A 27,552-nucleotide genomic window follows, 5' to 3' on the forward strand; every position below is an offset into this window, starting at 1 on the left:
CCAAGGAAAGTTAACCACTCATAGCTTTGGCAGATATCTTCCAAAGTTAAGATATGTACTTAAATTCACAGAGCTGAAGCTATATGAAGAATCATTTACATTAAGAGCTATTGTTTTTTAAAAAGACTAGACTAGACCCCTGTGTATACAGTTTTTTGCAGATCACTATCTACTTTGCTACCTGCAGGCATGCCATGGGAATCTCCATAAGTCTGTGGCTCAGGACACTTAAAATTTCTGTCTCTTAAGATCATATCTGGTAATTCAGGACTTGTGCTACTTCTGATCACAAGATCATAAGGACTGAGGAAGACTTAAGTACAACTCTGTTTTTAGGAAGGATTACCCTTAAGCCATTTCAAACACTGAAATGAATATCTGAAGAGATGCAAAAAGACAACTATAAAGTAGGAAGTTAATTACCTGTCAGTATCTCCATATACAACCCTGGCACCCCATTTCTTGGTATCATTCACCAGTTTAATAGCTCGTTCCAAGGTCTCTCTGGCTTTGTGAACAATACTATCACCAACCTGTTGGTACAAACACATTGGAAGTAATTTCTTAACACAGCTTAGTATATATCAGTAGACTTTAACATATAGTACTTAATTTTCACTACTATTTCTAAATATGAAACAAGGAGAAAAGAACGTAAAAAAGAAAACAGTCATTAGTGTCATAGTTCTTTCTACAAGTACTCATGAAGAAAATGAGGTGAAGAATATAAAGAAAGGAATCAATCGATAGATAGACTCACCTGTGAGTGTATCAGTAAGTACAATGGATTATACTTTATACAAGGTATACAGTTACATCTGATTCCTGGAAGAATAAGTCTGGTTTATTCAAGGACTTTCATATATGTTTTTTTTTTTTTTTCCAAAAAATGTTTATTTTTGAGGAGAGAGAAAGAGCACACAAACTAGTGAGGGAAGGGCAGAGAGAGAGGGAGGCAGGGAAACCAGGTAGGCTCTGCACTGTCAGCACAGTGCCAGACACAGGGCTCGAACTCACAACCCGTGAGATCATGACCTGAGCTGAGGTCAGACACCTCATCAACTGAACCACCCAGGTGCCCCTCATATATGCTTTTATAACCAATTCAGAAGGAAATTACACTGTGTATGTGCATGAGTATGTGTGTGTATATCTTTCAAAATTCTTCTATTGGAGTATTAGGATAATTTCTTTTAATATCATTAAAGTTAATGGTGAACTTCAGTCCTAGTGATTGGCTATACATAATTTTTAGATAATACAGAATATAATGAAAAATGTATAATTCTATGATGGAAAATATAAGTGTTCAATTTAAATCAAGTACACAGATATGTCTAACAAGAATACTTCTTCTTTTTTTTTTTTTTTTGAGTAATGTCTCCATCCAACATGGGACTTGGAACTCGTGACCTCCAGATCAAGAGTTGCATGCTCTACCAACTGATCCAACAAGGCTCTCCTTAACAAGGACAGTTTCATTGGTGATTAGTGAGTTTAAACAAAGATCATGGCATAATGACAAAACAAAAAGATGATAGATCTTGACAAATACAACAAGCTAATTATATTTTATAGTTAAGTAAATTAAGGAGACCAGCATAGGACTATTGCTTGCTTTATATATATATTAAGTGATCTCTACATCCAACGTGGGGCTCGAACTCACAACTCCAAGATCAAGGGTCACATCCTCTACAGACTGAGCCAGCCAGGTGCCTCCATTTACTAAACTCATTAAAACTAAGGGCTGGGGAAAACTGCCATTTGGCATAAATGGAGCATTCCTTTTAAAATTTTAAAGTAAGAATTATGCACTTTTTCTTTGTATTAAGAAGCCAACAACAGTTATAATGATCTTTCTCTTTTTACTGTAAAATTTGAATCACCTGAACTAAATGTAGGATTGAGTAAGTGTTTAAAAGGCTCTTTATAGTTGCTTTACAAAGGAAATGTTAAATGAACAAAGGAATAGATTTAAACTGGTAGCAGAAACTTATTGGGTTTAAATTAAGAACCATGAATTCTATGGAGACCTTTAGTATATCAGAAAACCTTGAGAATGTAAACTATATATAACCTGACACATTAAAAAAAGTCATGTTATCTAACTGAAACTCATGTTTGAATAAAATGGTCAATTTGTCATCTGTTGCCACTTTCAAAACAAGATAAACTTTAAAAATATGTGATGGCAAATAGCTGGAAGGGTGAACCATCTAGTGTCAGAATCAAATATGCTTTTAAGCTACACACATATGAATAAATACACATACTGACCCTAAATGTCTGCCTCCTGCTACCTACTCTGGCCCATTTAAGTTACACCTGGAAGAACAGAACTCTTGTTCTTAAAGAGAACTCTTGCAGCTGTCTTGAAGACCTTGCATTGTGAAGGATTTAGTGGTGGGAGATGGAAGAAGGAAGGAGTGATAATTAAATTAAAAGTGATTCTGCTACTTTGTGCCATGGTTCCTAATTTGAACATTACTCCACTATAGGGCTAAGAGATTAGATTTAAAAAGAGGAAAGGAACTGGTTTTACAGTTTAGGCAATGGTTGGGATCCTGAAAAGTCATAATAAGAAAAATACTTAAGTACACAATTTCTAAAAATAAGTAGAGTGTTAGTAAGAATGAAGAATAAAGGGAACTCTCGTGCACCACTGATGGGAGTGCAAATTGGTGCAGCTAACATGGAAAACAATATGGAAGTTCGTCAAAAAATTAAAAACAGAAATACCATTATGATCCAGCAATTCCACTACTGGGTATATATCTGAAGGAAATGAAAACACGAACTGTAAAAGATATATGCACCACTATGTTCACTGCAGCATTATTTACAATAGCTAAGACATGAAAGCAACCAAAGTGGCCACTGACAGATGAATGCACAAAGAAAATCATCTGGAATGATACAGGTTTGAATTGTATGGGTCCACTTATATGTGGATTTTTTCAATAAATACAGTATAGTATTGTAAATGTGTTTTCTCTTATGATTTTAGTAACATTTTCTTTTCTCTAACTTAATTGTAAGAATACAGCATATAATATACACAACATACAAAATATGTGTTAATTGTTCATGTTATCAGTAAGGCTACTAATCAATAGTAGACTATTTATAGTTAAGTTTTGGGGAGTCAAAAGTTATATGTGGATTTTCAACTCTGTGGGGAGGGTCAGTGCCCCTAATTCCTGCATTCTCCAAGTCTGTGGCTTGTCTTTTCACCCTTGACTGTCTTTTGCAGAGCTGAAAATTATTTTAATGAGGTCCAGCTTATCAATTCTTTCTTTCTTTTATAAATCATGCTTCTAGTGTTGCCAAGTAAAAAGCCATTACCAAATTCAAGGTCATCTAGATTTTTTCCTATGTTATCTTCTAGTTTTATAGTTTTGTGTTTTATAGTTAGGTCTGTGATCCAATTTGAGTTAATTTTTGTGAAGGGTGTAAGGTCTGTGTCTAGATTCACTTATTTTGCTTGTGGATATCCAGTTATCTCAGCACCATTTATTGAAAAGACTATCTTCTGCTTTTCTCCATTGTGTTGCCTTTGCTCCTCTGTTAAAGATCAATTAACTATATTTACGTGGGTCTATTTCTGTAACCTCTATTCTGTTTCACTAATACATTTGTCTATTCTTTGGCCAATACTACACTACCTTGATTACCGTAGCTTTACAGTAAGGCTTAAAGTCAGGTACTGTCAGTTCTCTGAGTTTACTCTTCAAAATAGTATTGTTTTTCTAGGTCTTTTACCTTTCACATAAACTTTAAGATCAGTGTGTTAATATCCACAAAGTAACTTGCTGGGATTTTGACTAGGATTGCATTCAATCTATACATCAATTTGGGATGAACTGACTTTTTAAAAAAATTTTTAATGTTTATTATTTATTACTGAGAGAGAGAGAGAGAGAGAGAGAGAGAGAGCGAGAGAGAGAGAGAGAGCGAGCGAGAGAGCACAAGCAGGGGAGGGTTAGAGAGAGGGAGACAGAATCTGAAGCAGGCTCCAGGCTGTCAGTACAGAGCCCAATGCTGGGCTGGAACTCATGAACCTCGAGATCATGACCTGAGCCGAAGTTGGATGCTTCACTGACTGAGCCACCCAGGTGCCCTGGGATGAACTGTCATCTTGACAATACTGAGTCGTCTTATCTATCAACATGGAAAATATCTTTCCATTTATTTAGCTTTTTCATTTCTTTCACCAGCTGTACAGTTTTCCTCATACAGATCTTATACATACTTTGTTAGATTTATAACAAATATTTCATTTTGTGGGGTGCTAATATAAATAGTGATACAGGGGCGCCTGGGTGGCGCAGTCGGTTAAGCGTCCGACTTCAGCCAGGTCACGATCTCGCGGTCTGTGAGTTCGAGCCCCGCGTCAGGCTCTGGGCTGATGGCTCGGAACCTGGAGCCTGTTTCCGATTCTGTGTCTCCCTCTCTCTCTGCCCCTCCCCCGTTCGTGCTCTGTCTCTCTCTGTCCCAAAAATAAATAAAAAACGTTGAAAAAAAAATTAAAAAAAAAAAATAGTGATACAGTTTTAATTTCAAATTTCATTTGTTCATTGCTGGTATATAGGAAAGCGACTGACTTCTGTGTATTAATCCTGCATCCTGCAACCCTGCTATAACTGCTTATTAGTTCTAGGAGATTTTCTGCTAATTCTTTTGGATTTTCTATATAGAGGATTGTGTCATATGTAACAAAGACAGTTTTATTTCTTTCTTCCCAATCTGTGTATTTTTTATGCCCTTTACTTGTCTTACTGCATTAGCTAGAACTTCCAGTTCTTCTATGATGTTGAAAAGCAGTGGTGAGAAGGGTCATCCTTGCCTTGTACCTGATCTTAGTAGGGAAGCTTCAAGTTTTTCATAGCTAAGTATGGTATTAGCTGTAGGTTTTTTTGTAGATATTCTTTATGAAGTTGAGAAAGTTCCCCTCTTCCTAGTTTACAGAGGGCTTTTTATGATGAATGGATATTGGATTCTGTCAAATGCTCTTTCTGCATCTATTGTTAAGATCATGTGGCTTTTCCCTGCATGTGATGTGATGGATCTCACTAATTGATTTTCAAAGGTTAAACCAGCCTTGCATGCCTGGGATAAATCCCACTTGGTTGTGGTGTGTAATTGTTTTTATATATTGTTGGATTTGAATTGCTAATATTTGTTGAAAATTTTTGCATCTATGTTCATGAGAGATATTGGTGTGTAGTTTCTTGTAATGTCTTTTCCTGGTTTCGGTATTACGATTATGCTGGCCTCACAGAATGACTTAGAAAGTATTTCCTCTGCTTGTATTTTCTGAAAGAGATTGTAGAGAATTGGTATAATTTTTTCCATAAATGTTTGGTAGAATTTACTTACCAGGGAACCCATCTGGGCCTGGTGCCTTCTATTTTGGAGGTTATTAATTACTGATTCAATTTCTTTAATAGATAAAGCCTATTCAGGCTATTTCTTCCTGTGTGAGTTTTGGCAGATAATGTCCTTTAAATAATTGGTTCATTTCATCTAGGTTATCAAATATGTGTACATAGTATTCTTTTATTATCTTCTTAATGTCCTATGGGGCCTGAAGTGATGTCTCCTCTTTTATTTCTAATATTAGTAATTTGTGTCTTCTTTCTTTTTTTTCCTTAGGCTGGCTAAAGGCTTATTGATTTATTATTCTTTAAAAAAACCTAGCTTTTTGGGGCGCCTGGGTGGCTCAGTTGGTTAAGCGGCCGACTTTGGCTCAGGTCATGATCTCGTGGTCTGTGAGTTCAAGCCCCACGTCGGGCTCTGTGCTGACAGCTCAGAGCCTGGAGCCCGTTTCAGATTCTGTGTCTCCCTCTCTCTGACCCTCCCCTGTTCATGCTCTGTCTCTCTCTGTCTCAAAAATAAATAAACGTTAAAAAAAAAAACTGCTTTAAAAAAACAAACAAACAAAAACCTAGCTTTTGGGTTCTTTGATTTTTCTCAATTTGTTTTTAATTCCACTGATTTCTGATATAAGTTTTATTATTACTTTTTTTCAGCTCACTTTGAATTTATTTTCTAGTTTCCTAAGGTGGAAGCTTAGAGGATTAGTTTTAGATCTTTCTCTTTTTTTTTTTTTTCTAATAATGGATTCAATATTATAAAAATTTCACTCTACGCCTGCTTTTGCTGATTTCCACCAATTGTGATAATTGTGTTTTCATTTAGTTCAAAATACTTTAAAATTTCTTTTAGAATGTCTCTAGGCATTTGGGGATTTTCCAGCTGTCTTTCTGTTATTGATATCTAGCCTATCAACTGCAACATGATTTGAGAGCAGACATTATACGATTCATATTCTTTCAAATTTGTTAAGGTGTGTTTTATGACCCAGAATGAGATCCGTCTTGGTGCATGTTCCATGAAAGCTTGAGAAGAATGCATTTTCCGGTGTTGAATGAAGTAGTCTATATATAAATGCCCACTATATTCATTTGGTTGTCCTGCTGAGTTCAACTACATTCTTACTGATTTTGCTTATTTTTTCCTGTTTGTCGCCCTTGTTTTTTGTTCCTATTTTTGTTTTCTTCTCTTTTTCTTCCTCTTGTGGTTCTATTTGATAGGATTCCATTTTTCTCTTTTCTTACACATCAATCATATTTTTTATTTTTTGTAAAAGTGGTTGCCTTCAATTTTGCTATAATACATTTACTTTCAATATACCACTGTGAAATACCACTATACCACTTCACAGCAGGGCAAGTACTTCATAATGATGAAATAATTCTAATTACTTCCAGCCTTTATGTCATTTCTGTCACTCATTTTACTTATACATAAGCATATGCATATATATACCTAATCCAATTCATTGTTGCTATTATCATTTTGAACAAATTGTTATCTGTTAGATCAATTAAAAATAAGAAAAACAGGGGTGCCTCAGCTGGCTGAATGTCCAACTCTTTTTTTTGGTTGAGGTCATGATCTTAGTTTGTGAGATCAAGCCCCATGTCGGGCTCTGCACTGACAGTGTGGAGCCTGTTTGGGATTCTCCCTTTCCTTCTCTCTCTGCCCCTACCCTTCTCTCTCTCAAATAAGCTTAAAAAAAAAAAGAAAAAGGGAATGAGAAATAAAAGTATTTATTTTACTTTACCTTCACTTATTCCTTCTCTGAGGATCTTTTGTTCTTTATGTAGATCTGAGTTTCTGACCTATATTATTTTCCTTCTTTCTAAAGAGCTTCTTACAACATTTCTTGCAAGGCAGTTCTGCTGCCACAAATTCCCTCAATTTTTGTTTGTCTGAGAAAGTCTTCATTTCTCCTTTGCTTCTGAACAGTAATTTTTCAGGGTACAGAATTCCAGGTTGGAGTACTTTTTCCTCTCAACACTTTAAATATTTCACTCCATTCTCTTCTTGCTTGCATGGTTTCAGGGAAGAAGCTGGATGTAATTCTTATCTTTGTTTCTGCATAGGTAAGTTATCCCTGACCCCCATCTTCTTTCAGGATCTAACATTTTTTTACTGATTTTCTGTAGTCTGAAAATGATATCCCTAGGTTTATTTTTTTGCACTGTTTGGTGTTCTTTGAACTTCCTGGATCTGTGGTTTGGTGTCTGACACTAATTTGGGGGACACTGTCAGTCACTATTGTTTGCAATATTTTTCTGTTCCTTCCTTTCTTTCTTCTCCTTCTGGAATCCCTACTACATGTATGTTATAATTTCTGTAGTTGTCCCAGTTTTAGAATATTCTGTTCTTTTTTTTTTTTTTTAGTCTGTTTTCTCATTGCTTCTCAGTTTTAACAGTTTGGGTTGAGATTTCTTCAAATTCAGAGATTCTTTTTTCAGCCATGTCTAGTCTGCTAATAAGCCCATCAAAGGCATTCTTCATTTCTGTTCATGTGTTTTTCATCTTTAGCATTTCTTTTTTGTTCTTTCTTAGAATCTGCATCTCTCTGCTTACATTGCCCATCTGTTCTTGCATGCTGTGTACTTTATCCATTAGAGCTCTTTGCACCTTAATCATAGTTGTTTTAAATTTGCAGTCTAATAATTCCAACATCTCTGCCACATCTAAGTTTGGTTCTGATGCTTGCTCTGTCTCTTCAAACTGTGTCTTTTACTTTAGAGATGTCTTGTAATTTTTTTTTTTTTTTTGACAGCTAGACATGAAGTATCAAGTAAAAAGGAATTGCTAGAAATAGGCCTTTAGTAATACGGTGGTAATCTGTGCGGGGGGAGGGGAAGTCTTCTATAGTTCTAGGAGTAAGACTTAGTCTTTCAGTGAAACTGTGCCTCTGGACTATGTACTTTACATGTGCTTCTCAGTCTTTTTCCCCACCTTTGGTGGGACAGGATGGCTAGAAGAGGCTGGAGTATTTCCCTTCCTCCACATGGAAGGCCAGAGCACTCGCAGCTGGGTATTTCCCTTCTCTCAGGTCAGTTAGGCTCTGACAGAACGCTAGCAGGTTAGGCTCCAGTTAAAGTTTCTCCTGAAGGCAGACCTTGTTAAGGACAGGATGCTCTGGTGTATTTCAAAATGGTTCCTTTCCCCTCTCTGTGTCAGAAGCACAAGGGAATTTTTCTTGTGTGAGAGAAAACTTGTGAGAACTTGGTTGAGCTCCTAGAGGTAAAAATCACAAAAGTGTGGGGGCCCTGATGACTAGGTCCCTTGGAGTCTTAGTCTCTCAGATTTGTCCACACTGAACTTCCAGCAATTCATCAGTTGATGTTTCCCTACCTCAAGCACTGGTTCCTGCAGAGGTTTCTGCTCTTGTGAGCTGTGCTTCTTTGTATTTACCTGTTGGGTCTTTTCAATTTTGGGGGTAGTACTTTGCCCTGTGACCTCACTTCTGACAGATCTCAGAATGGTTGATTTTTTAGTATGTTCAGCTTTTTACTTGTGGGGAGAGAGTGGCTCCTCTGAGTTTCTTATATGCTGGACCTGAAATTGAAAGTCCCTTGCACAAGTTTTTGAAGTTTATTCTGCCTATTGTGGGCTATGTGGGACTTTATCCTTCCACTGGTTTTCCCTTCCTGAACTACTAACATGGTATACTGCAATGTTCTAGCTTTCATCTGGCATAAAAAGAGCACCAATAAAATAATACTACTCTGTTCTTTTCTCAATCACTAGTAAGTTATTGCATTACTCTGTCACACTATATTGTATTCATGTTAAATTTACACCCTAATTTAGTGAGTAGCAAGAAATTAGCCTTATTCTATGAAAAGTATCTTTCAATTGCAACTACCTCGGCAAAAGAAAGGTTTTGTTTTACATCTATTGGTACATTAGTAAACATGGAATGTTTGGTCATTCTGACATTTGGAGAAGCCAACCTAACATCAGATTTGTCAACACATTAAAAGGAATTATTCAGTACCAAGGTTGTTGTAAACACTGCTATAAATGCAGCACTAAAATCTCATGATAATAGTTTGCTACAGTATGCTCATCGAGCTATGTAAAAATAGATGTATGATAAAGAGTTCTCATAGAGAAAAGCCCAAAACTCAGAAGATTTTTTTATGTATACAAGTTCCAGTTTGAGAAAAGCTGATCTTATGTCACGGAAATTAAAATCTTTAAAGTTTTAAAATAAAACAAAATACTTTAATGAACAGATATTCATTTAATGCTGCTTTAGTATCTTGAAAAAACTACAGATTTCTATGACTTACCTCAATGCATGGCATTCTCCCAGAAAAATTTGCAGCTGTATAGCCAAAAGTGACATTTGCTATAAGCTTAAGTCCTAGCTGACGTGCATCGAGCATTCGTGAAAGGGCTCTGTCCTGCTTGTAAGCCTTCATGGACTGCTTCACCATGAGTCTAGTCTTCAAAATTTCTTCAAGCATTCTTGGTAGCACACCCTTTCTTACTGAAGGCTATTGTAAAGAAAAAAGAATATTTAAAATCCCTTAATAGTTATAGATTTAGATAATTAAGAAGGAAGTACAAAGTATAACAATGGCCAACTGTCATGAACTGAAACATACTAACAATTGAGTGGCCACAGGGCCAGTGGCCATCAATACAAAATCATCACATTTTCCTTCTTTTGAAGAGCACTTTTTTCCTAAAAGGTTCCTATAATGTTTATAAATCTAATGTAGCACTATTATGTGAGTTCAGAGACCTCCAGAAAGGAGGATGTCAAGCTAGTGCATAAGAGATCATACAACAAGTTCAGAGGGAAATTTTGTCCAAAAATTTGATCCAAACCCCCACTCTTTCAGAAAGACACACGGGATTTGTATCACTCATAACAAACCTCAGTTTTTAAAGATCTCATCCTAATGACCCCACACAGTAATCTGCATGGAACTCCATTTATCTACCTTGGAAGAATGATGAGCTGGGTTGACTCTGCTGACATTCAAACCTGCAGTTCCAGGGACTCTAGGTATTTCAAATCTGATGCTTAGACCACTAAGCCATCCCCTCCGGCCTATATTTATTAGCAATCTGGAAGAGGGGATGAATAGTGAGGTGATAAAATTTGTTGATGCCAAAAAAAAAAAAAATCATTTGTATTAATCAAGACTAGGGAGAATTTATGAGAACTCCAGTAGGAATGAAAACCACAAAACAGTATTAACTTTGAAGATGATTCACAGACACGTGCAAGGTAATGCATGTCGGACTGAACAATTAAAACCTTAGGTATAGGATAATCACACTCCTGAATATTTAAAAAATCTTAGTTTTATTAAGCTTTACATATTGGGTCAAAATGTAGATGCAAGTTTTAAAAATGCTGTTAAAGGGAGGTAATATAACAAGCCGCTACATATGTGACAACGAAAACATATGCTAACCTCTAATTCATTCTGTGTACCTTATGAAGCAGTCACAATGTTTTTGTTAAGATGTAATATATGTCATGTTAAAGAGGTAATATTTTTCAAAGAGGAGTATGTCATGAGTCTCTGGTGAGAATTTTTCTCCTATCTAAATAGCTAATTTTTAGGTACTCTTTAAACACAGCATCCTCTTACTGGTAGAAAATGATGCTACTTTTGCTAAGTACACCAGAATGAATCTGAGGGCTTGTGGGGTCCATGCTACCATCAACCACCCTACTGTACAGTGATTCTAATACAGACTCACTGCTAAGGAAATAGAACAAAAAAGGAATGAAGTTGGCATAAAAGAGGCAATATACTCTTCTCCTAGAATCTCTCCTATTTGTCTTTAATTTATTCATTTATGAGGCTCTTCTTTGTCTCTTTTATGGGGAGATTAGGGCTAGAAAAAAAGAGATCCTATTACTGGTTTGGGTATCTTAAAAATGCAATCAATAAATATATTAGAGTATCATTTCTAAGGCAGTCTTACTTTAAAATACTGTAGGACAATTAGAATTTACATATTAGAGCAATTTAAATCTTTTAACATTGTTGTGATCGTCAATTAGCTAGTCTCAGATTCTAATAGAGGTCAGAAGGCACATATGCACATTTCTTTCAGTATTTTATTAAAAACTAAAATCTAACAAAAGACTTTAAATCTAAATTCATGCAAAATAAGACAACTGGTTTTTAAAAAATAATTTCTTAGAAAATTCCTATAATCTTTACTTTTTAAGATAAGATATTCAAGCAGACTTGGGCTTTTTTCTTTGTATTATATGCCAACAGCATCTAAAGCATTAGCTCTCCAAAGGTTAAGCCACAGTTGATACCTTTCACTTATAAGAGAGTATTACCTTGACAAAAGCTATTCCATTGGGGGACACTGTGATATCATGCCTAATTTGGTAAAGTAAATCTGGAGGTACTCTTAGAGAGGTACAGCCAAATTTGAACTCATCATACCTATTAAGAAAGAAAACATTAAGCAAATACTTCTCAAATCATAGAATAGCGATACTAGACAATTTTAGGAATCTGATTCCATTAGAAATTCATTTTCAAATATCTAAGCATGAATTTATTTACTTAGCAATATCGTTATTTAATTACCAAATAGCAGTTCTTCAAATTTTCACAAATTATTAAAAGAAACATTTCTTAAATGGCATTATCCTAAAATTTATGGGTAATCTATACTGAAATACCAGATTTCAACTAAGTTCCTTAAGAAAAATTTTAAGCCTTAAATAAAAAGATTATAAATAACTTTTCCAAATTCTGTTCTTAAAAAAAGACAGGATTACCAATATAATTTCCACAAATGCTTTCTAGAAAGGAATGAGTATACTCTAGGTTAACACTACAATGCTTGGTTTTACACATACAATAATCATTATAAAGGAAGACTATTTCTTATATGAGAAAAATGCATACTCCTTTGAGTATTAAAAATGTTATTCTCATTCAGTATACAATTCAGTTGACATGAATATATAAAACCTAACATTTAACAATTTAACTTAAAAAAATCATAGACTATTTTTAAGAAAAGTCAAGAAGAGGTGATAGCTGGAGACAGAAGATCATAATCCTTAAACTGTTCCACTGAAAAGTGATTTATATCAACAAATTAAATTTAACTCTCATTTGAAGAGACCACAGGGGGCGTCTGGCTGGCTCAGTCAGTTAAGCATGATTTTTGCTCAGGTGGTGATCTCGTGGTGGTGAGATTCAGCCCCGTGTCGGGCTCTGCACTAAGTGTGGAGCCTGCTTAAGAGTCTCTCTCTCTCTCCAATCTCTCTCTCTGCCACTCCCCTGCTCACACTCTCTCTCAAAAAAAAAAAAAAAAAAAAAAAAAAGAGAGAGAGAGAGAGCATGCATAGATATGCACAGAGAATGAAACAAATGAGCTGCAAGACTGATCTATTCATAATCTTCTTCATATGAATCATCCATTCATGATGCTGAGTTAGTCATACAGTTACCCAAATCAAGGTCAATTAGTAAGGTAACAACAAAGAATGAATTAGCTATGCTACAGCCCATTCACCTTGCTCAAAAGGACAGTCTCAAATGCAAAGAGACACTCAAAGAAAGTCTAATTTTAGTAAGAAGTACAAGCACAACATAATTATAAATATGAAAAAAAAAAACAACTTACTTTCCCAAGTTCTCCACATGGCCAAGGCAGGTGGAAAAGCAGTAGTTATATGCAATCACAATCGAAGGATATAGTGACTGGAAATCCAAAACGAGAACAGAATTGCTGTAGAAGCGGGATTCAGGCTCCATAATTAGCGGAACACACTGAGGGGCTCTCATTTGGGATCTCTGCTGAACACTAGGAGTCACAGGAATATAGTTCATTGGTTTAGCGATACGCAACATCATTGATTCCACACGGTACTGCAGGCAGAGAGGTGGAAGTAGGAAGAAAAGAAGAAACAGTTTAAATAAAAACATATTGGTCTCTGAATATCTGATAATTATTTAAGGGGATGTTTTGCTCTTCAGAAGAAGGCTGCTTTCTTACAATGCAGGTATATAATATAGGTTACTTAGTCAGCTTTCAGGTGCCAGAGAAGGCATTCATAAATCCTTTTCTTGTAGTCCTATAACTTTTATAAAAACTGTAAAATACATTAAATATCTTATAAGTCAATTTTGGAAAGAGACACAATTAGATTTCTTCTTATATTTAAATACATCTATTTAATAATAAACAGATACAGGAAAGACTGTATAGTTTAACAATTTCATTTGAAAAGTTGGCCAGTGGTCTTTGACAGATTTGAGAAAGTTAGAGAGTGAAAGTCAGGAGACTTGAGATGGATAAATCTCAAGTTACTCCAATTTTCCGAGAAGGAAGGAAACACAAGGATTGAACAGTAGTCAGATTAATATGGTCCCTCACAAAACTGAATCAAGCAATTACTGACTGTTTATAACATCCACCAATAAGCAGATAGTTTGGAGTATTAGATAGAAAAAGAAAGCACTCACAAGAACCACCATGGATCACAGAAATGTTCTCATGTGGTTTTAAGGTATCTTTGCTTTTTCAAATTGTTATTAAAACTTGTGGGGGGGGATATAAATTTAAAAAAAAAAGCTTATAAGCAATACAGTTAAATAAACAAACATGTTTACTTTACGTTTTTAATGTTTATTTTATTTTTGAGAGAGACAGAGAGAGAGAGACACACAGACAGACAGACACACAGTGTGAGTCGGGGAGGGGCAGAGAGAGAGAGACGGAGATACAAAATCCAAAGCAGGCTCCATCCAGGCTCTGAGCTGTCAGTGCAAAGCGCAATGCGGGGCTCAAACTCACAAGCTGTGAGATCATGACCTCAGCCGAAGTCAGACAGTCAGGCGCCCCATAAACATACTTGTTTATTAATAAACACGCCAAATTAGAGCTCTGTGGGGTTAAGGAACCTAAGTGAATTAATGTAGTATCCCTGATGTCTAGCACAGTGTTTATTTAACACACTAAAGGTATTCAAATCAATATTTGTTGAATGAATGCATGAAATCCTTTTGGGTGATGCATCTGACGAAATCTCTCATATCCCTGGGAAATTAATTAAAAAGATATGAATTAAATGACTTTATGATCCTATTTTTAACTTCTTAAAAAAGTGATACAGCCACTTATATTGATTCCCAAATCCTCTTCTTTATTTTTATATTAAACTTATTTGTGGGGCGCCTGGGTGGCTCAGTCGGTTAAGTGTTTGACTCTGGATTTCAGCTTAGATCATGACCTCATGGGTTTGTGAGTTTGAGCCCTGCATTGGGCTCTGTGCTGGCAGCACAGAGCTTGCTTGAGATTTTCTCTCTCTCTCTCTCTCTCAAAATAAACTTAAAAAAAACAAAACAAAACACAAACTTATTTGTTGGGAAATAGGAGACGTTGAAATTAGGAATATAAAACAAAAGAGAGGCTGACTTTCTTTGATGCTTCCCTAGTTTTAAGGGGCCTTTGAAGGCATCCCTGATGACACTGATATTATTCAGGCACAAATATTCTCACGGACACAGCCATTGAGTTTTTCAACAGCATAAAAAACCTAGCAGCAGCCAGAAAGTTGGTATGGAGAGAAAATAAAAAGTGGAGCTGTTAAGTGAAATTAAAGCTTTTCCAGAAAATAAATTACAAGATATGATTAACCAGCTATATATTAGTTCGTACCACATAGAAAGTTCAAAATATCAAATCACCTCAAACATCTCACAAGTTATCACTCACACATAACTTTCGTGGTATATAGGGAAAACTGATTTCCTACCTGTGAACCCCTTGTGAGTACATGTAAAAACTGAATGCCAAAGAGTCTAGCCATTTCACTGGTTTTCCCAATCAAGTCCAGCTGTTCTAACATTTGGAGATTTCCACGGACACGGCTAATGTAGTGATCAACCATTTTCCATCTGTTAAAAGAGAATCCATGCTATGAACATGAGGAAAAAATTTGGACACTTGAAAACTAGTACTGTTTTAATTCTTACCAAAACCTACACATTAAAAATGAGGATTTAAGGAGGGAGTCATGGTGTGAGTCTTTAGCAAAATATGTAAAGGAGTTAAACATTAGAAAATTTCATATACTTCAAGGGCATAAAACCTAGTGAAAATATCAAAGTTTAAAACAGTACTTGTGATAAGGTGGTAAGATTAAGGGTAATTATTTTCAGTATTTTGCTTGATGTTGCTCTATTTTTGTTATAAAAAATTAACATTCTCTCTTAGATGCCACTGCTGCTGATGCAATAATTACACAATTATAATTTATCACATATACGTTCTTAAAGAACATGAAGGCTGGGGCGGTGCGTGGGTGGCTCAGTCGGTTAAGTGTCCAACGTCGGCTCAGGTCATGATCTTGTGGTTTCTGAGTTTGAGCCCTGCGTAAGGCTCTGTGCTGACAGCTCAGAGCCTGGAGCCTGCTTCAGTTTCTGTGTCTCCCTCTCCTGTGGACCTTCCCCACTTGCGCTCTCTCTCAAAAATAAATAAAAACATTAAAAAATAATTTAAAAAAAGGGCTTTGGGATATCACCGTAACTACCAGTCTAACAGCATGCATTGTCTGTTAATGGGAAAAAATACAATAATTTGGTGAGTTAGGAAAATAGCTTTAGTGAGGTTATACATGGGGTAAATATGTCAAATCAGTATTTTCTATGAAAATACTAAAATTCTGTTCTTTGATTTAAACCTTTACAAAAATTAAACTCTTTACCCTAACATGTTTTTTTTTTAATTAAATAGACTCCAAGCCCAACGTGGGGTTCAAACTAACAACCCCGAGGTTAAGAGTCACATGCTCTACCGACTGAGCCAGCCAGGTGCTCCTTCCTTACCTTTTTTGTTAAGAAAACAAATAATAACAATAAACCTTCCCCCAAAGCCATAAACAGAAGTTTTAAAGAATAAAATTTATTCATTTAATGATTATTAAGGTTCAAATATATTGCAACCTTTAAGTATATCTTTTAGAATAGTCATAACTGTTCAATAAAGTTTTAAAAGTCATGATACATGATTCATACATGTAGAAAAACTAGATGTAAAATAGCGCAGTTGCATTGGCAAATGGTCTGGAAATTCCTCAAATTGTTAAACATAGAGTTACCATGTAATTCACCAATTCCACTCCTTAGTATACATCCAAGAGGAGTGAAAACATACATCTACACAAAAACTTGTACATGAATGTTCTTAACAGCACTATTCATAGCCAAAAAGTGGAAATAACCCAAGTATACATCAAGTGATGAATAAATAAAATGTGGTATTACACTCATACAATGGAATTGTTACTTGGCAACAAAAGGAAATGAAGTACTGACACATGCTACAATATGAATTAATCTGGACAACATAAACTGAAAGCAGTCAGTCACAAAAGGCAACACATTATATGATTCCATTGATAAGAAATGTCCAAAATAGGCAAATCTATGGAGACAGAAAGTAGATTAGTAGGGGTGGGGGTAGAGAAGGGAAGACTGGAGGGTGATGGCTAGGAGAGGCAGGATTTCTTTTTGGAATAATGCAAATATTAAGATTTATTGCGGTAATGGTTGCACAACTGAATATACGAACAGCATCTAACTGTACTATCTATCTATCTATTCATAAATAGGCTTCACGCCCAGCACAGAGCCCAACACGTGGCTTGAACTCAAAACCCTGATATCAAGACCTGAGCTGAGACCAAGAGTTGGGTGCTTAACCAACTGAGTCGCTCACCACCCCTAAATGTATGTACACTTTAAATGGGTGAATTATATGGTATGTGAATTGTATCTGAATAACAGCTAAAAAGAAATAACAAAAACCTATCCTAAAAACTTTATATAATTATTCAATTTTTAAATAAAATAAACAGAAATACTATTCTATAACTTGTATTTCTAACCTAATATATTGTGACTGTTTCCCCATATTTATGTATTTTATAGCTATTGACTATTATATGAGTTTATGATATTTACCTTACATGACTATTACATCATTTATAATTTAGTGGCTTGGTTTTGAGTATCTTTTATTACTATAAGCAATGCTATAATGAATATCTTTGCAGTTGAGTCTTTGTACAAATGCTGAAATATTTCCTTAAAATAAATGCCTAAATATGGTCAAAGGTCTGCTATGATTTAGTTTTTAAATTCTTTAAAGTTTTTATTTGAGGGAGGGAAGGAGGGACAGAGCATGCACAAGCAGGGGAGAGGGGCAGAAGAGGGAGAGATAATCTTAAGTGGGCTTCATGCTCAGCCCAATGCAGGACTTGATCCCACAACCTTGGATCATGGCCTGAGCCAAAATCAGGATCAACGGACTGAGCCACCCAGGAACCCTGATTTTGTTTTTAATATTAGTCTCACACTACTTTCCAGAGAGTTTTAATAATTTACATTCAAACTAGAGATGATAAAGTACTTGTTTTCTTGCATCTCTGTCAATACTGGGGATTATACTTTTTTAAGTTATTACTAGTTTATAGGCAAAAAAAATTGTATCACATTTTAATGTATTTTGTTTCAGATTATTAAGGTAATCCTTCAATAATACAGATTTGGCAAATGTGAATCTGAGATAACACATTATATGTGGATTCAGTCAGTCCCTTTAAAATAAAACAAAATAGATCTAATGACTCATGCGTTCTGTGGTCATGGATGGTCAATGACCTGCTGAGTTCCCAGATTCTTTTTTCTGCTTAGTCTGGTCTACTGTTGGACCCCTCTAATAAATTTTTCAGTTCAGTTACTATGTTCTTCAGTTCCATGATTTCTCTTTAGTACTTTTAAATATTTTCTATCTCTGATAAAATTCTTACTTTGCTCATGTACTGTTCTCTTGACCTTGGTGAGCATCTTTATGACTGCTATTTTGACATCTGTCAGGTAAATCATATAGCTCTGTTTCATTATGGTCAGTTTCTGGAAATTTATTTTCTTCCTTTGTTTGGAGCATCTTTGCCTGATTCTTCATTTTCCTTGACTCTTTATGTTGGTGTCCAACATTAGACAAAGCAGGCGTTTCTCCCAGTCTTCATGGACTAGCCTTATAGTCCAATCATCCCTGCCAGAGATTCTGAGGAACTCTACCAACTCTTTCCCTTCCCAGGAAGAAGCAGGCAGCTGTGGTTTCTGTTCATCCACTGTGCTGAGAAGGGGGAGTTATGTTATCTGCTAGTCCAAACCACTATCTTTGTTCTCCTCTGGTCAGCTGGACCATGTTCTACTTGTCAGAGCTCTAAGACTAGAAAGACAGATGGAAGTTCTTTGTGTAGCTGTGGAGGAGTTGGGGCACTGGATGCATGTATCTCTTTCCCTCCCCAGGGGTAAGCTGAGAGGTAGGATTTTTCATCCACTCACTCTGTGGGCAGGGGGAAGGATCTATGGCATCTACCAGCCCATACCACCATCTCCATTCGGCTCTGCCAGCTAGACTGTGCTGGTTGTTAGAAACTCCTTGGAAAAGTTGGGGTGCTGGACATGCAAACCACCCTCCCATACCCTTCCCTTAGAGAAGCTAGGGGCCTTTTCCTGATCATATGGCTCTGCGCCAGAGGCAGGGTCCCTGGCAAGAGGGTGTCCCAAATCTTCCAACCAGCTTTGTTGAGTCTGGTCCTGCATTCACCCAGGGTGCAAGAATCTTTCAATCGGTTTCTGGATTTCTCATAAAGGGAATCTGTCTGTGAAGCGTTGCTGAATCAGTGTGTTTATAGGGGAAGGAGGGCCCAGGATTTCCTACCCTACCATCTTACTGATGTCACTCTGTATCTTTCCTAATGTATATTTTTAAAGTATTTAAAAAGTGGACTTTTTAAATTAAAAAAGCAATCTTTTTAACATAAAATCACCTTCATCCCTAACTTCTAGACCTATTTGGTTAGCCAAGTGATATAAAAAGAGAATGGAATTACACTGTGGACTTAAAAAAAAAAAAATAAACATAGTGTGACAATGCAGAATTCTGTTAGGTAATTTTGTTGTCGTTAAAGAATTATGCCATCCTCCTAACACTTTGTGAAACTCAAGTGTGATAGGCAACACAAAAGAGGAAGAGGAAGGGAAATATAAAGTATAAGCTATTCATGATAGGCCTGGGTAGGTGGTGAACTTAGAGCATCTTGAGGGTACAGGGTATTTTTTGGGACAGGGCATGTATGAAGGTGACAAAAAAAGGAGATTTAAGAATTCTAAGTACAGATTTCTTATTCTGAACTTTTTTCTTTGGATTGGCTCTATCTACATCCAGGAAATGAAGAAAAACATTTTGAACGTTATCTTCTTGAGCTACGTAACTCTACTACCAACACAGAGCTCCTACCTCAGAAACTGGGATAGTATTTAATAACTATTGCTTGGAAAGCAGATGAAATCAGAATGCTACTATGAGTTCTCTAGATCAGTAATATTAGGGATTAGGAGAGGTTTTATAGACTGATAGAGGAATCTAATCACGAAACATAATATTTTATGGAAAAATACATTCTAAGTCCCAAACAACAAAACTTCAGGAACATAACTTGTTTATATAAATCAAGGGTTTTCAGGAGACCGCATGTGAATTCATAAAAACAAAGTGATAATAATCAGGGCTCCTCCAAGCTATACAAACAGATTTAATACAAGAAATTCTTGACTAGCAAGTTACTCTAATTTCTGAGACCATTTATAAAATATGTGTATATTTACAAATATATATATATTTACATATATATTTACATATATATTGTACAAAGCAAATGCAAATTAAAGAGTATGACTCACTTTGTTGGTAAAAATCCACTTAAATTTTTAAAATAAAATTGTGAGATCTTCCAAAGTATCTCCAAAGAAAGACTGTATGGACTCTCCATGTAACACAAGCCATCTAACATAAATGGTCTAATGTCTAGTTCAAGTCCCTTATGTAATATGTTAGGTCCAGCTCTTGATTTCACTTGGCAAGAGCAATTATTTATCATCCTAATTAGAGGTAGCAAAACATGCATTTACAGCACTTTAGGGCTTAAAAATAAACCAATAAATGTAGTTTTCAATGGTAACTTTAATATTACCATTAAAAGTTTCACTTTAGGGGTGCCTGTGTGGCTCAGTCAATTAAGCATCTGACTTTGGCTTAGGTCATGATCTCACGGTTCGGGAGTTTGAACTGTCAGCGCAGAGCCCACTTGGAATCCTCTGGCTCCCTCTCTCTGCCCTTCCCCCACTCACATGCACACTCTCCCCAAAATACACATTAAAAAAATAATAAAAGTTTCATTTTATTTACGGGTAGATAACTTCTTCTAAACTTCTGTTTCTATAAGGCTTTCATTATAGGCTTAGTGCTTTCTGTGATTTCAGTTTACTTGAGATTCCTCAAAGGAGACTGCAGATGACATGCTCAGAAAGCAGTTCCCCTAAACACATCAAGTTATTTCTAAGGCTACATCTTTCCAGCCTCATCATCATGTGGCCTTCCAATTCAATAAGCAGAGCTTCATTCCTTTCAAACATCAGACGCATTAATTTCATGGCTTTTTTTCTTTATATAGCTATTTTTTAAGCTTATTACTATCATTTTACTTTCAACTTAAGGAAAAGTAGAGGTGGGAACTTTCACTTCTGACTATGACAGAACTGGTACTGGACTAGTCTGAAGCTGCTTTGATATAACAGTTGAGATGATTGTTTCTGGGCAACAAACAATAGGCAATGCAAGATTGTGCTTCTCGAGAGAACAAAAACCCATGAGGTGAACCCCAGCCCACGAGGAGAAAACTTCCTAAAATATACTGCAGTACACTACAGTCTAAGTATAGTGTGGCTGTCTTGCTAAGCCACGGAGACAGAGATTAGAGTTATGTAGTTTGTAGCTGGAATCTATGGGACAGGGTATATGTGCAAGAAGCAGAGGTTAGCAGTCAGTAATCCAGGTGGGGGGTTCCTGTGAGTGACTGGCCCAGGGCTGCACTGAAAATGAGGAAGATGAAACCATATGAAGCTTACTAAGGAGAGCTGCTGTGGGCTTGGGTTTGGAATTAAACTATTCAGACAGTGCTGGGGTTGGAGGGCTAGCAATGCCAGAGGAGAGATGTCATTATCCCTTTATTAACAATTGGGCACCCAGCTGAGAGCCCAGAAAAACCGTGCCTTCGGAGGCCTTTGTCCTAGAGCAAGGCCTACTTTAGACAAACCTCAAACTAAGCACTAGCAACATGCCAACAGGATAGAGTTTGGAGACAGAGTCCTGCCAAGTTTGAGGGATGTAGGAAACACCTTGGCTTTCCAGAAAACCACCTTAACAAATAAAAACTAGGTTTGCATAAGTTCAATAAGTGATCAGCCAATAAATGAATTGCAAACTAGAGCAAATATAAACACGCTTCACAGGAAGATAATAAATCTCCAGAATCTGTACAACAGAACATCAACAATATCCATTACATAATTATGCAAAGAAACAAACAAAAATATGACCCACAGTTAGGAGAATAAGCAGTTAAACAGAAGCTAATACAGAGAGAGCCAGATGTTGTATTTAGTAACTATTACAAGTATGTTCAGGAATCTAAGGAAAAAAATATTCAAAAAATTAAAAGAAAAATAAGGTCTTAATGAGCAAATGAATAGGGAAACAAAATATGGAAACTCTGAAAAGAAAGAACCAAGTGAGAATTTGGAAACTAAAAATACAATAACTGAAATTCAAAAAGGTTATTCGCTGGCCTTAACAGCAGACTGGTGATGACAGAAGTTGATGACAGGTCGTTAGAGAAAGACTGAAGAAAACTGTACAGTGCCTCAAAAATCTGTGGGACACTGTCAAATAGTTTAACGCACGTGTAATTGGAGTCTTACAAAAGAGTGAGATTGGGACAGAAAAATTATTTAAAGAAATAGCCAAAAAATTTCCTAAATTTGATGAAAAACATCAACTTAAATCTCTAGGAAGCACAGCAAACACCAAGAAAGGTAAGTAAATTTTTAAAATTTCACAATAGTGAAATTATTGAAAACCAAAAGCAAAGAGAAAAACTTTGAAAGCAGCCAGGAAAAAAAAATTACAGAATTCTGCTTCAGATATTGAAAGCTATAAAGTACATCACTCCAGTCTAACAATAATAAAAAGCAAGAAAGTCTACACAATCATGTTTTCTGGAAGCCATCTGACAGTTGCGGTTACAAGAGAATCAGGTGAACTAAATTTCACAGGGTGACAAACACATCTGAGGACACATAACTTATTTCATCTTTGGCAGAGCACTGGCAGCCAAGGCAGCTGCCATAAAATCATTTAAGAATGAAAGTTAAAATATTAATAAATTCTTAAAGGTCATGCATGGGATGCATGATAGTTTAGAATCACTAGGAACCCCAGATACCAGAAGAGTAGTTTTCCATGGGCCCCCTATGAAAACTGGGGGCAGGGCACAAAGGATTGAAATCTTCCTCTGACTCATCTCTCATATGAAGCAAAGGCTTGAGGTGCTATGGGACTGGCAAGAAACTCTAATCCTCAGGATTTAAGCAGAGATCCACTATCTCTGGGGAAAGAATAAATGCAAAAGATGTCTAATGCTGGGAAGGGCAGGCAACCTCCCCTGTTCCAACTGTGTGCCTTGTACTAAGTAACAAGCAGCAGCTGTCTACCACTGGAAAAGAGGCAGGAGACCCTCCCATCATAGATTCCAGGCAAAGAAACAGCGCTGCTGAGGAAGGAGAGAAGGACTCTCCCCCTGGGGGAGAGTCAGAAGTCTGCTTGGGGCCAAGACCTGGCAAGGGTACAAAGCAGAAGTCCATTGCACTGTGGGAAGTGCAGGAATGTTGAGAAAGACTCATCCCTGAGCCTCAGGAGAATAGAAACTTCTAAAACCTGACTCTGGACCAGGAGAGCTGAGTAATTCCTTCTGTTTGCATACACTGGAAAAATGAGGAGCATGACGGTTGATTTCTCATTAGAAACAATGGAGGCCAGAAAAAAAAAAAGAGTGAAATCTTTAAAATGGTGAAAGGAAAAAAAAACCAAAAACCAAAAAACAAAAACTCAACTCCAGAATTAGACACTGAAAATATCCTTCAAAAATAAGGTTGTGATAAAGATATTTACAGATAAAGGCTGAGAGAATTTGTTGTCAGCGGACTTGCACTAGAAGAATTGCCAAAGAAAACAATTTAGCAGTTTCTTAAAATGTTAAACACACTAACCATGGGACCCTGCAATTTCACTCCTTGAGAGATGAAAATGTATGTTCACACAAAGACTTGCACATAGTTTTATTCTTAATAGCCTCAAACAAGACACAAGTCAATTGTCCATCAATAGGTGACTGGATAAACTGTGGTATATCCACACAATGGAGTATTACTTCTTAATAAAACTGAACAAATTACTGGTTTACACAGCAACAAGGCTGAATCTCAAAACAGAGCATGCTGAGTTCTTGAAATAAGCCAGACAAAAAGTGGTAGATTGTAAATAACTCTATTTATATGAAGTTCTAGAATTGGCAAAACAGATCTATCGTAACAGAAATTCAATTAGCACTTACCTGGGTGATTAATGGATAGGTAGGTTGACTGCAAAGCTCACAACGGAATTTTCTGGGTGTTCGAAATGTTCACTGTCTAGATTGGGGTAGTGGCTACAGGGTGTATACATTTTTTTAAAGTCATTGCACAATACAATTTACATGTGTGCATTTTATTATATGTAAGTCATACTCTAATGATATTGATTTTACTAACAAAGAGTTATTATCCTCTTCAGAGTTATAAAACATTACCTGTACAGATCTGTCTTGTTATCAAACCAATCTGATAAGACTCGAAAGGTAAAGAGGGGAAAACGCTGATGAAGAACATGAAAGCTCACATTTTCAAAGGTGTAGTTAGTTAAAGCCACCTAAAAAAAAAAACAAAAAAACCAAAAGAACCAAGACTTCATTATAATAATGTTTGTATTTACGAGCAAATTTGGTTCTAAGAAATCCAAAATAGTACTTGAAGCTTTTCATACTAGGCATGAAAGCTACCTGCAAAAATGTTACAAGTGAACTATAAATAGTTTAAAACTACATATATATAGCCTTCTAGAGAGAAATATTCTGTCTAGAGTTAATTACCATTTAATTGGAAAACAATCACACCTGATGAGTTCAACTTGGTCATGACATACTTCAGAGATCTCAGTTTTCATCACTTCTTTTTATACTCTATACCAATGCAAATACTGACAGAAGCATTAAATTTTTTTTTTTAAGTTTATCCTTTTTAGCACTCTATACCCAATGTGGTGCTTGAATGCATGACCCCAAGATCAAGAACTGAATGCTCTTCCCACTGAGCCAGTCAGGCGCCTCTTACATTAAGAAGCATTTTTAAACACACTAATTTTCTGTTTTTTGCACACCTACTTTTTGGTCTGTGATGACATGCTGATTAACAGAATTCCACAGATTCAAGAATGAATTATCTAGTTAAGGGCAGGCATTCATTCTGCTTCCAAGAATTACACTGGTACTAAGACCCAATACGTGGACATTATAGAGTCAGTTAATTTCATTCCAAAAGCAAAAGATGAAAGGAAATGGCAGAAATGTTTCCCCATCTTCAAAATATGTAGGGAAAAGTATGTTAATGGGAAAAGAATACTTTTTTTAAAAAAGTCCAAATTCATGAAACATACCTCTACCTAGACAACGTCTCAAAAATACCTATAGGACAGAAGCAATCTAGACAATGGCAGGTATTTCAATGCATAATGGAAACTGAGGAATCAGCAATCCTCATTCTCAGGTCAGCTTGGGATTCTGAGGAATAGTTCAGAAGCACTTCCCATTTGTGTATTATAATTTTAAAATATTTTCTTTTCCACTTCTATCACCCAGCAGGTGTAAAACAGGGACTGAATTTTAAAAGCTCATCTCCAAAAGAATCAAAAGATCTTTGGTCTTACTTCAACAGCACTGGAATTAGTATACTTGCAAACACACACACACACACACACACACACACACACACACACACACACACACACACACAGTTAGAGTCACCAGTATAAAGCAGATACTAACCCATCACCTTGGAAGTTAATCATTTTTTTCAATAATCAGTAATGACCTGGAATATTTCTTTCAAAAATAAATGAATAACTCCTTTTATTATTAAATCCCCATATTTGAGTGACTCTTCTACTTTCTAGTGAATATTTTCATTTGGTTTTTGTTTTTTAAAAAAATTCCCATTTAATGTTATAGAAAATGTAGCCAAACATCTGATTTCAGGTAGTTACATGATTACCTAATACACATATACCACTTTAGACCAAATCTAAACTTCTGCTGGAGTATATATCCTCATTAACACAAGCAATCAAAAAAAAAAAAAAAAAGAAAGAAAGAAAGAAAGAAAGAAAGAAAGAAAGAAAGAAAGAAACCTCTTCAGAAAAGGTCCTCTTGTCCTGTAGCTCTCTCATTAGGGAACATTTTGAAGCTTGCCATGTAGGTTGACCTATAAGTACTAACTAGGGGATTCTGTGACTCAAAGTAAACTTAAAATCTTAAGAAACTGGTCCCCAATATCTGAGGCAGATGGCAGATCTATGTTCTGGATTGATTTTATTTCAAATAGAACAATTTCACAAACTGAATTAAGACTACACAAATATAACCTTATGACACCCACTCTACTTTGAGTCTTCCTGGTGTTCACAGGAACATAAATATACTTAGCTATATAATCTCAGCTATGAGTAAAACTAAAGGAAGGAAACGTGAACTCTAAGATGATCTATCTTCGGAATATTCTAATCTATAGAGAGTGATTTACTCTGGAAGTTGGAACATGAATCCAGAAATATGAAGTAGGAGTTTGCAACTTGTTTTCAGGGGAAATCTAAGTAACTTCAACACTGAATAAATGTAATATGTAGATCAAAGTCAGAACTGATATAAATAAAGTGTTACAATGCTTGTCCATTTATTTATTGGTAGGTAATGGTCTGACAGAGGTGGGTTACACTTATCCATTCACAAAGTCAATGTGCATAACACAATGGTTAATCACTTTAGAAATAAACTTAGAACTGGGAGAGGCAGAGAATTAGTTAAGGGGAATAGAGGAAATAAAGATGAAATCAAAGAAAAATGGAAGATCATAAGCAAGCACCTGTGCCCTATATCCTCCATCACTTTATTCCCTCAGTTGCTCATTTCCTGAGTCTCCAATTTAAAATTTTTTTGACTGACACATACTTTATATAAAGAATTGTATTAAAATTTAAAGTGAACAACTCATACATTTATACACACACACACACACACACACAACCATGTAACCAGTACCAATATGAAGATGTAAGAAATTTCTAGGACACTGGAAGGCTATCTTCAGAGAGCTTATATTTTATTTTATATTTTATACATATTTATATTTAAAATAAAATGTACACTAAGCTCTCTAAAGACAGACAGCATGCCTACAATGAGTCTGAGTCTCGACCCCTTACTAGGTATGAGGCTTTCGACGAGTCACTTAACCTCCGTAAATTTCAGTTTTCTCTATCTGGAATAGTACCTCACTACTCTGTTGTCTTATTTATACCACAAGTTTGTAGCAAAATGTAAAAGGGACAAGTCTGTAAAAATGCCTTATAAATGATAAAACAATATATGAATGGTAGCAAGTATATTGTTTTACTTCTACCTAATCTTCATTGCCCATCACATTGTCTTATTTAAAAGCACCCGACAGGCTGGGCGCGTCTGTGTGGCTCAGTCGGTTAAGCATCTGACTTTGGCTCAGGTTATGATCTCACAGTTCATGGGTTCAAGCTCCATGTCAAGCTCTGTGCTAGTAGTTCAGAGCCTGGAGCCTGATTCTGTGTCTCCCTCTCTCTGTCCCTCCTTAGCTTGTGCTCTCTGTCTCTCAAAAATAAATAAAATGTTAAAAAACATTTTTAAAAGCACCTGACATGCTTATTGACAGACTGAGATTTTAATAGGACATATTACAAACAGATTCTGATGTTGCCAAATTGAGATAATGGGAGGCTTACATGCTTATGTGGAAACATCAGACTTCCTTAGTGGCTCTGCTAGGAATGTTCTCTCCAGGTTCTTCATCTTATGACTATTTCTTAGGAGCTGATTCCTCTGTCTACTCAAAGGGTTTCATTCACAAAAATGTCCTTGGCTCAATT

At 36.0% G+C, this 27,552-nt stretch overlaps 1 protein-coding gene across 5 annotated transcripts in view; it reads right to left on the minus strand.

Moving 5' to 3' along the window:
- The window catches only part of REV3L (REV3 like, DNA directed polymerase zeta catalytic subunit), a 174,642-nt gene that overhangs the window by 17,983 nt on the left and 129,107 nt on the right, over window positions 1-27,552 (minus strand). For 2 of the 5 annotated variants that reach the window (XM_058734981.1, XM_058734982.1), the window contains 6 exons: window positions 24,137-24,255; window positions 15,137-15,278; window positions 13,003-13,247; window positions 11,696-11,804; window positions 9,666-9,872; window positions 424-533 (listed from right to left, as the gene is read on the minus strand). In XM_058734981.1, coding sequence (XP_058590964.1) covers window positions 424-533; window positions 9,666-9,872; window positions 11,696-11,804; window positions 13,003-13,247; window positions 15,137-15,278; window positions 24,137-24,255 — 932 coding nt within the window. Of the gene's footprint in view, window positions 1-423; window positions 534-9,665; window positions 9,873-10,325; window positions 10,453-11,695; window positions 11,805-13,002; window positions 13,248-15,136; window positions 15,279-24,136; window positions 24,256-27,552 lie in introns of those variants that run through there. The other 3 variants (XR_009263208.1, XM_058734983.1, XM_058734984.1) reach the window with 3 other exon arrangements.

This window comes from Neofelis nebulosa, chromosome 6, assembly GCF_028018385.1.
Source record: "Neofelis nebulosa isolate mNeoNeb1 chromosome 6, mNeoNeb1.pri, whole genome shotgun sequence".
NCBI classification, from domain to species: domain Eukaryota; kingdom Metazoa; phylum Chordata; class Mammalia; order Carnivora; family Felidae; genus Neofelis; species Neofelis nebulosa.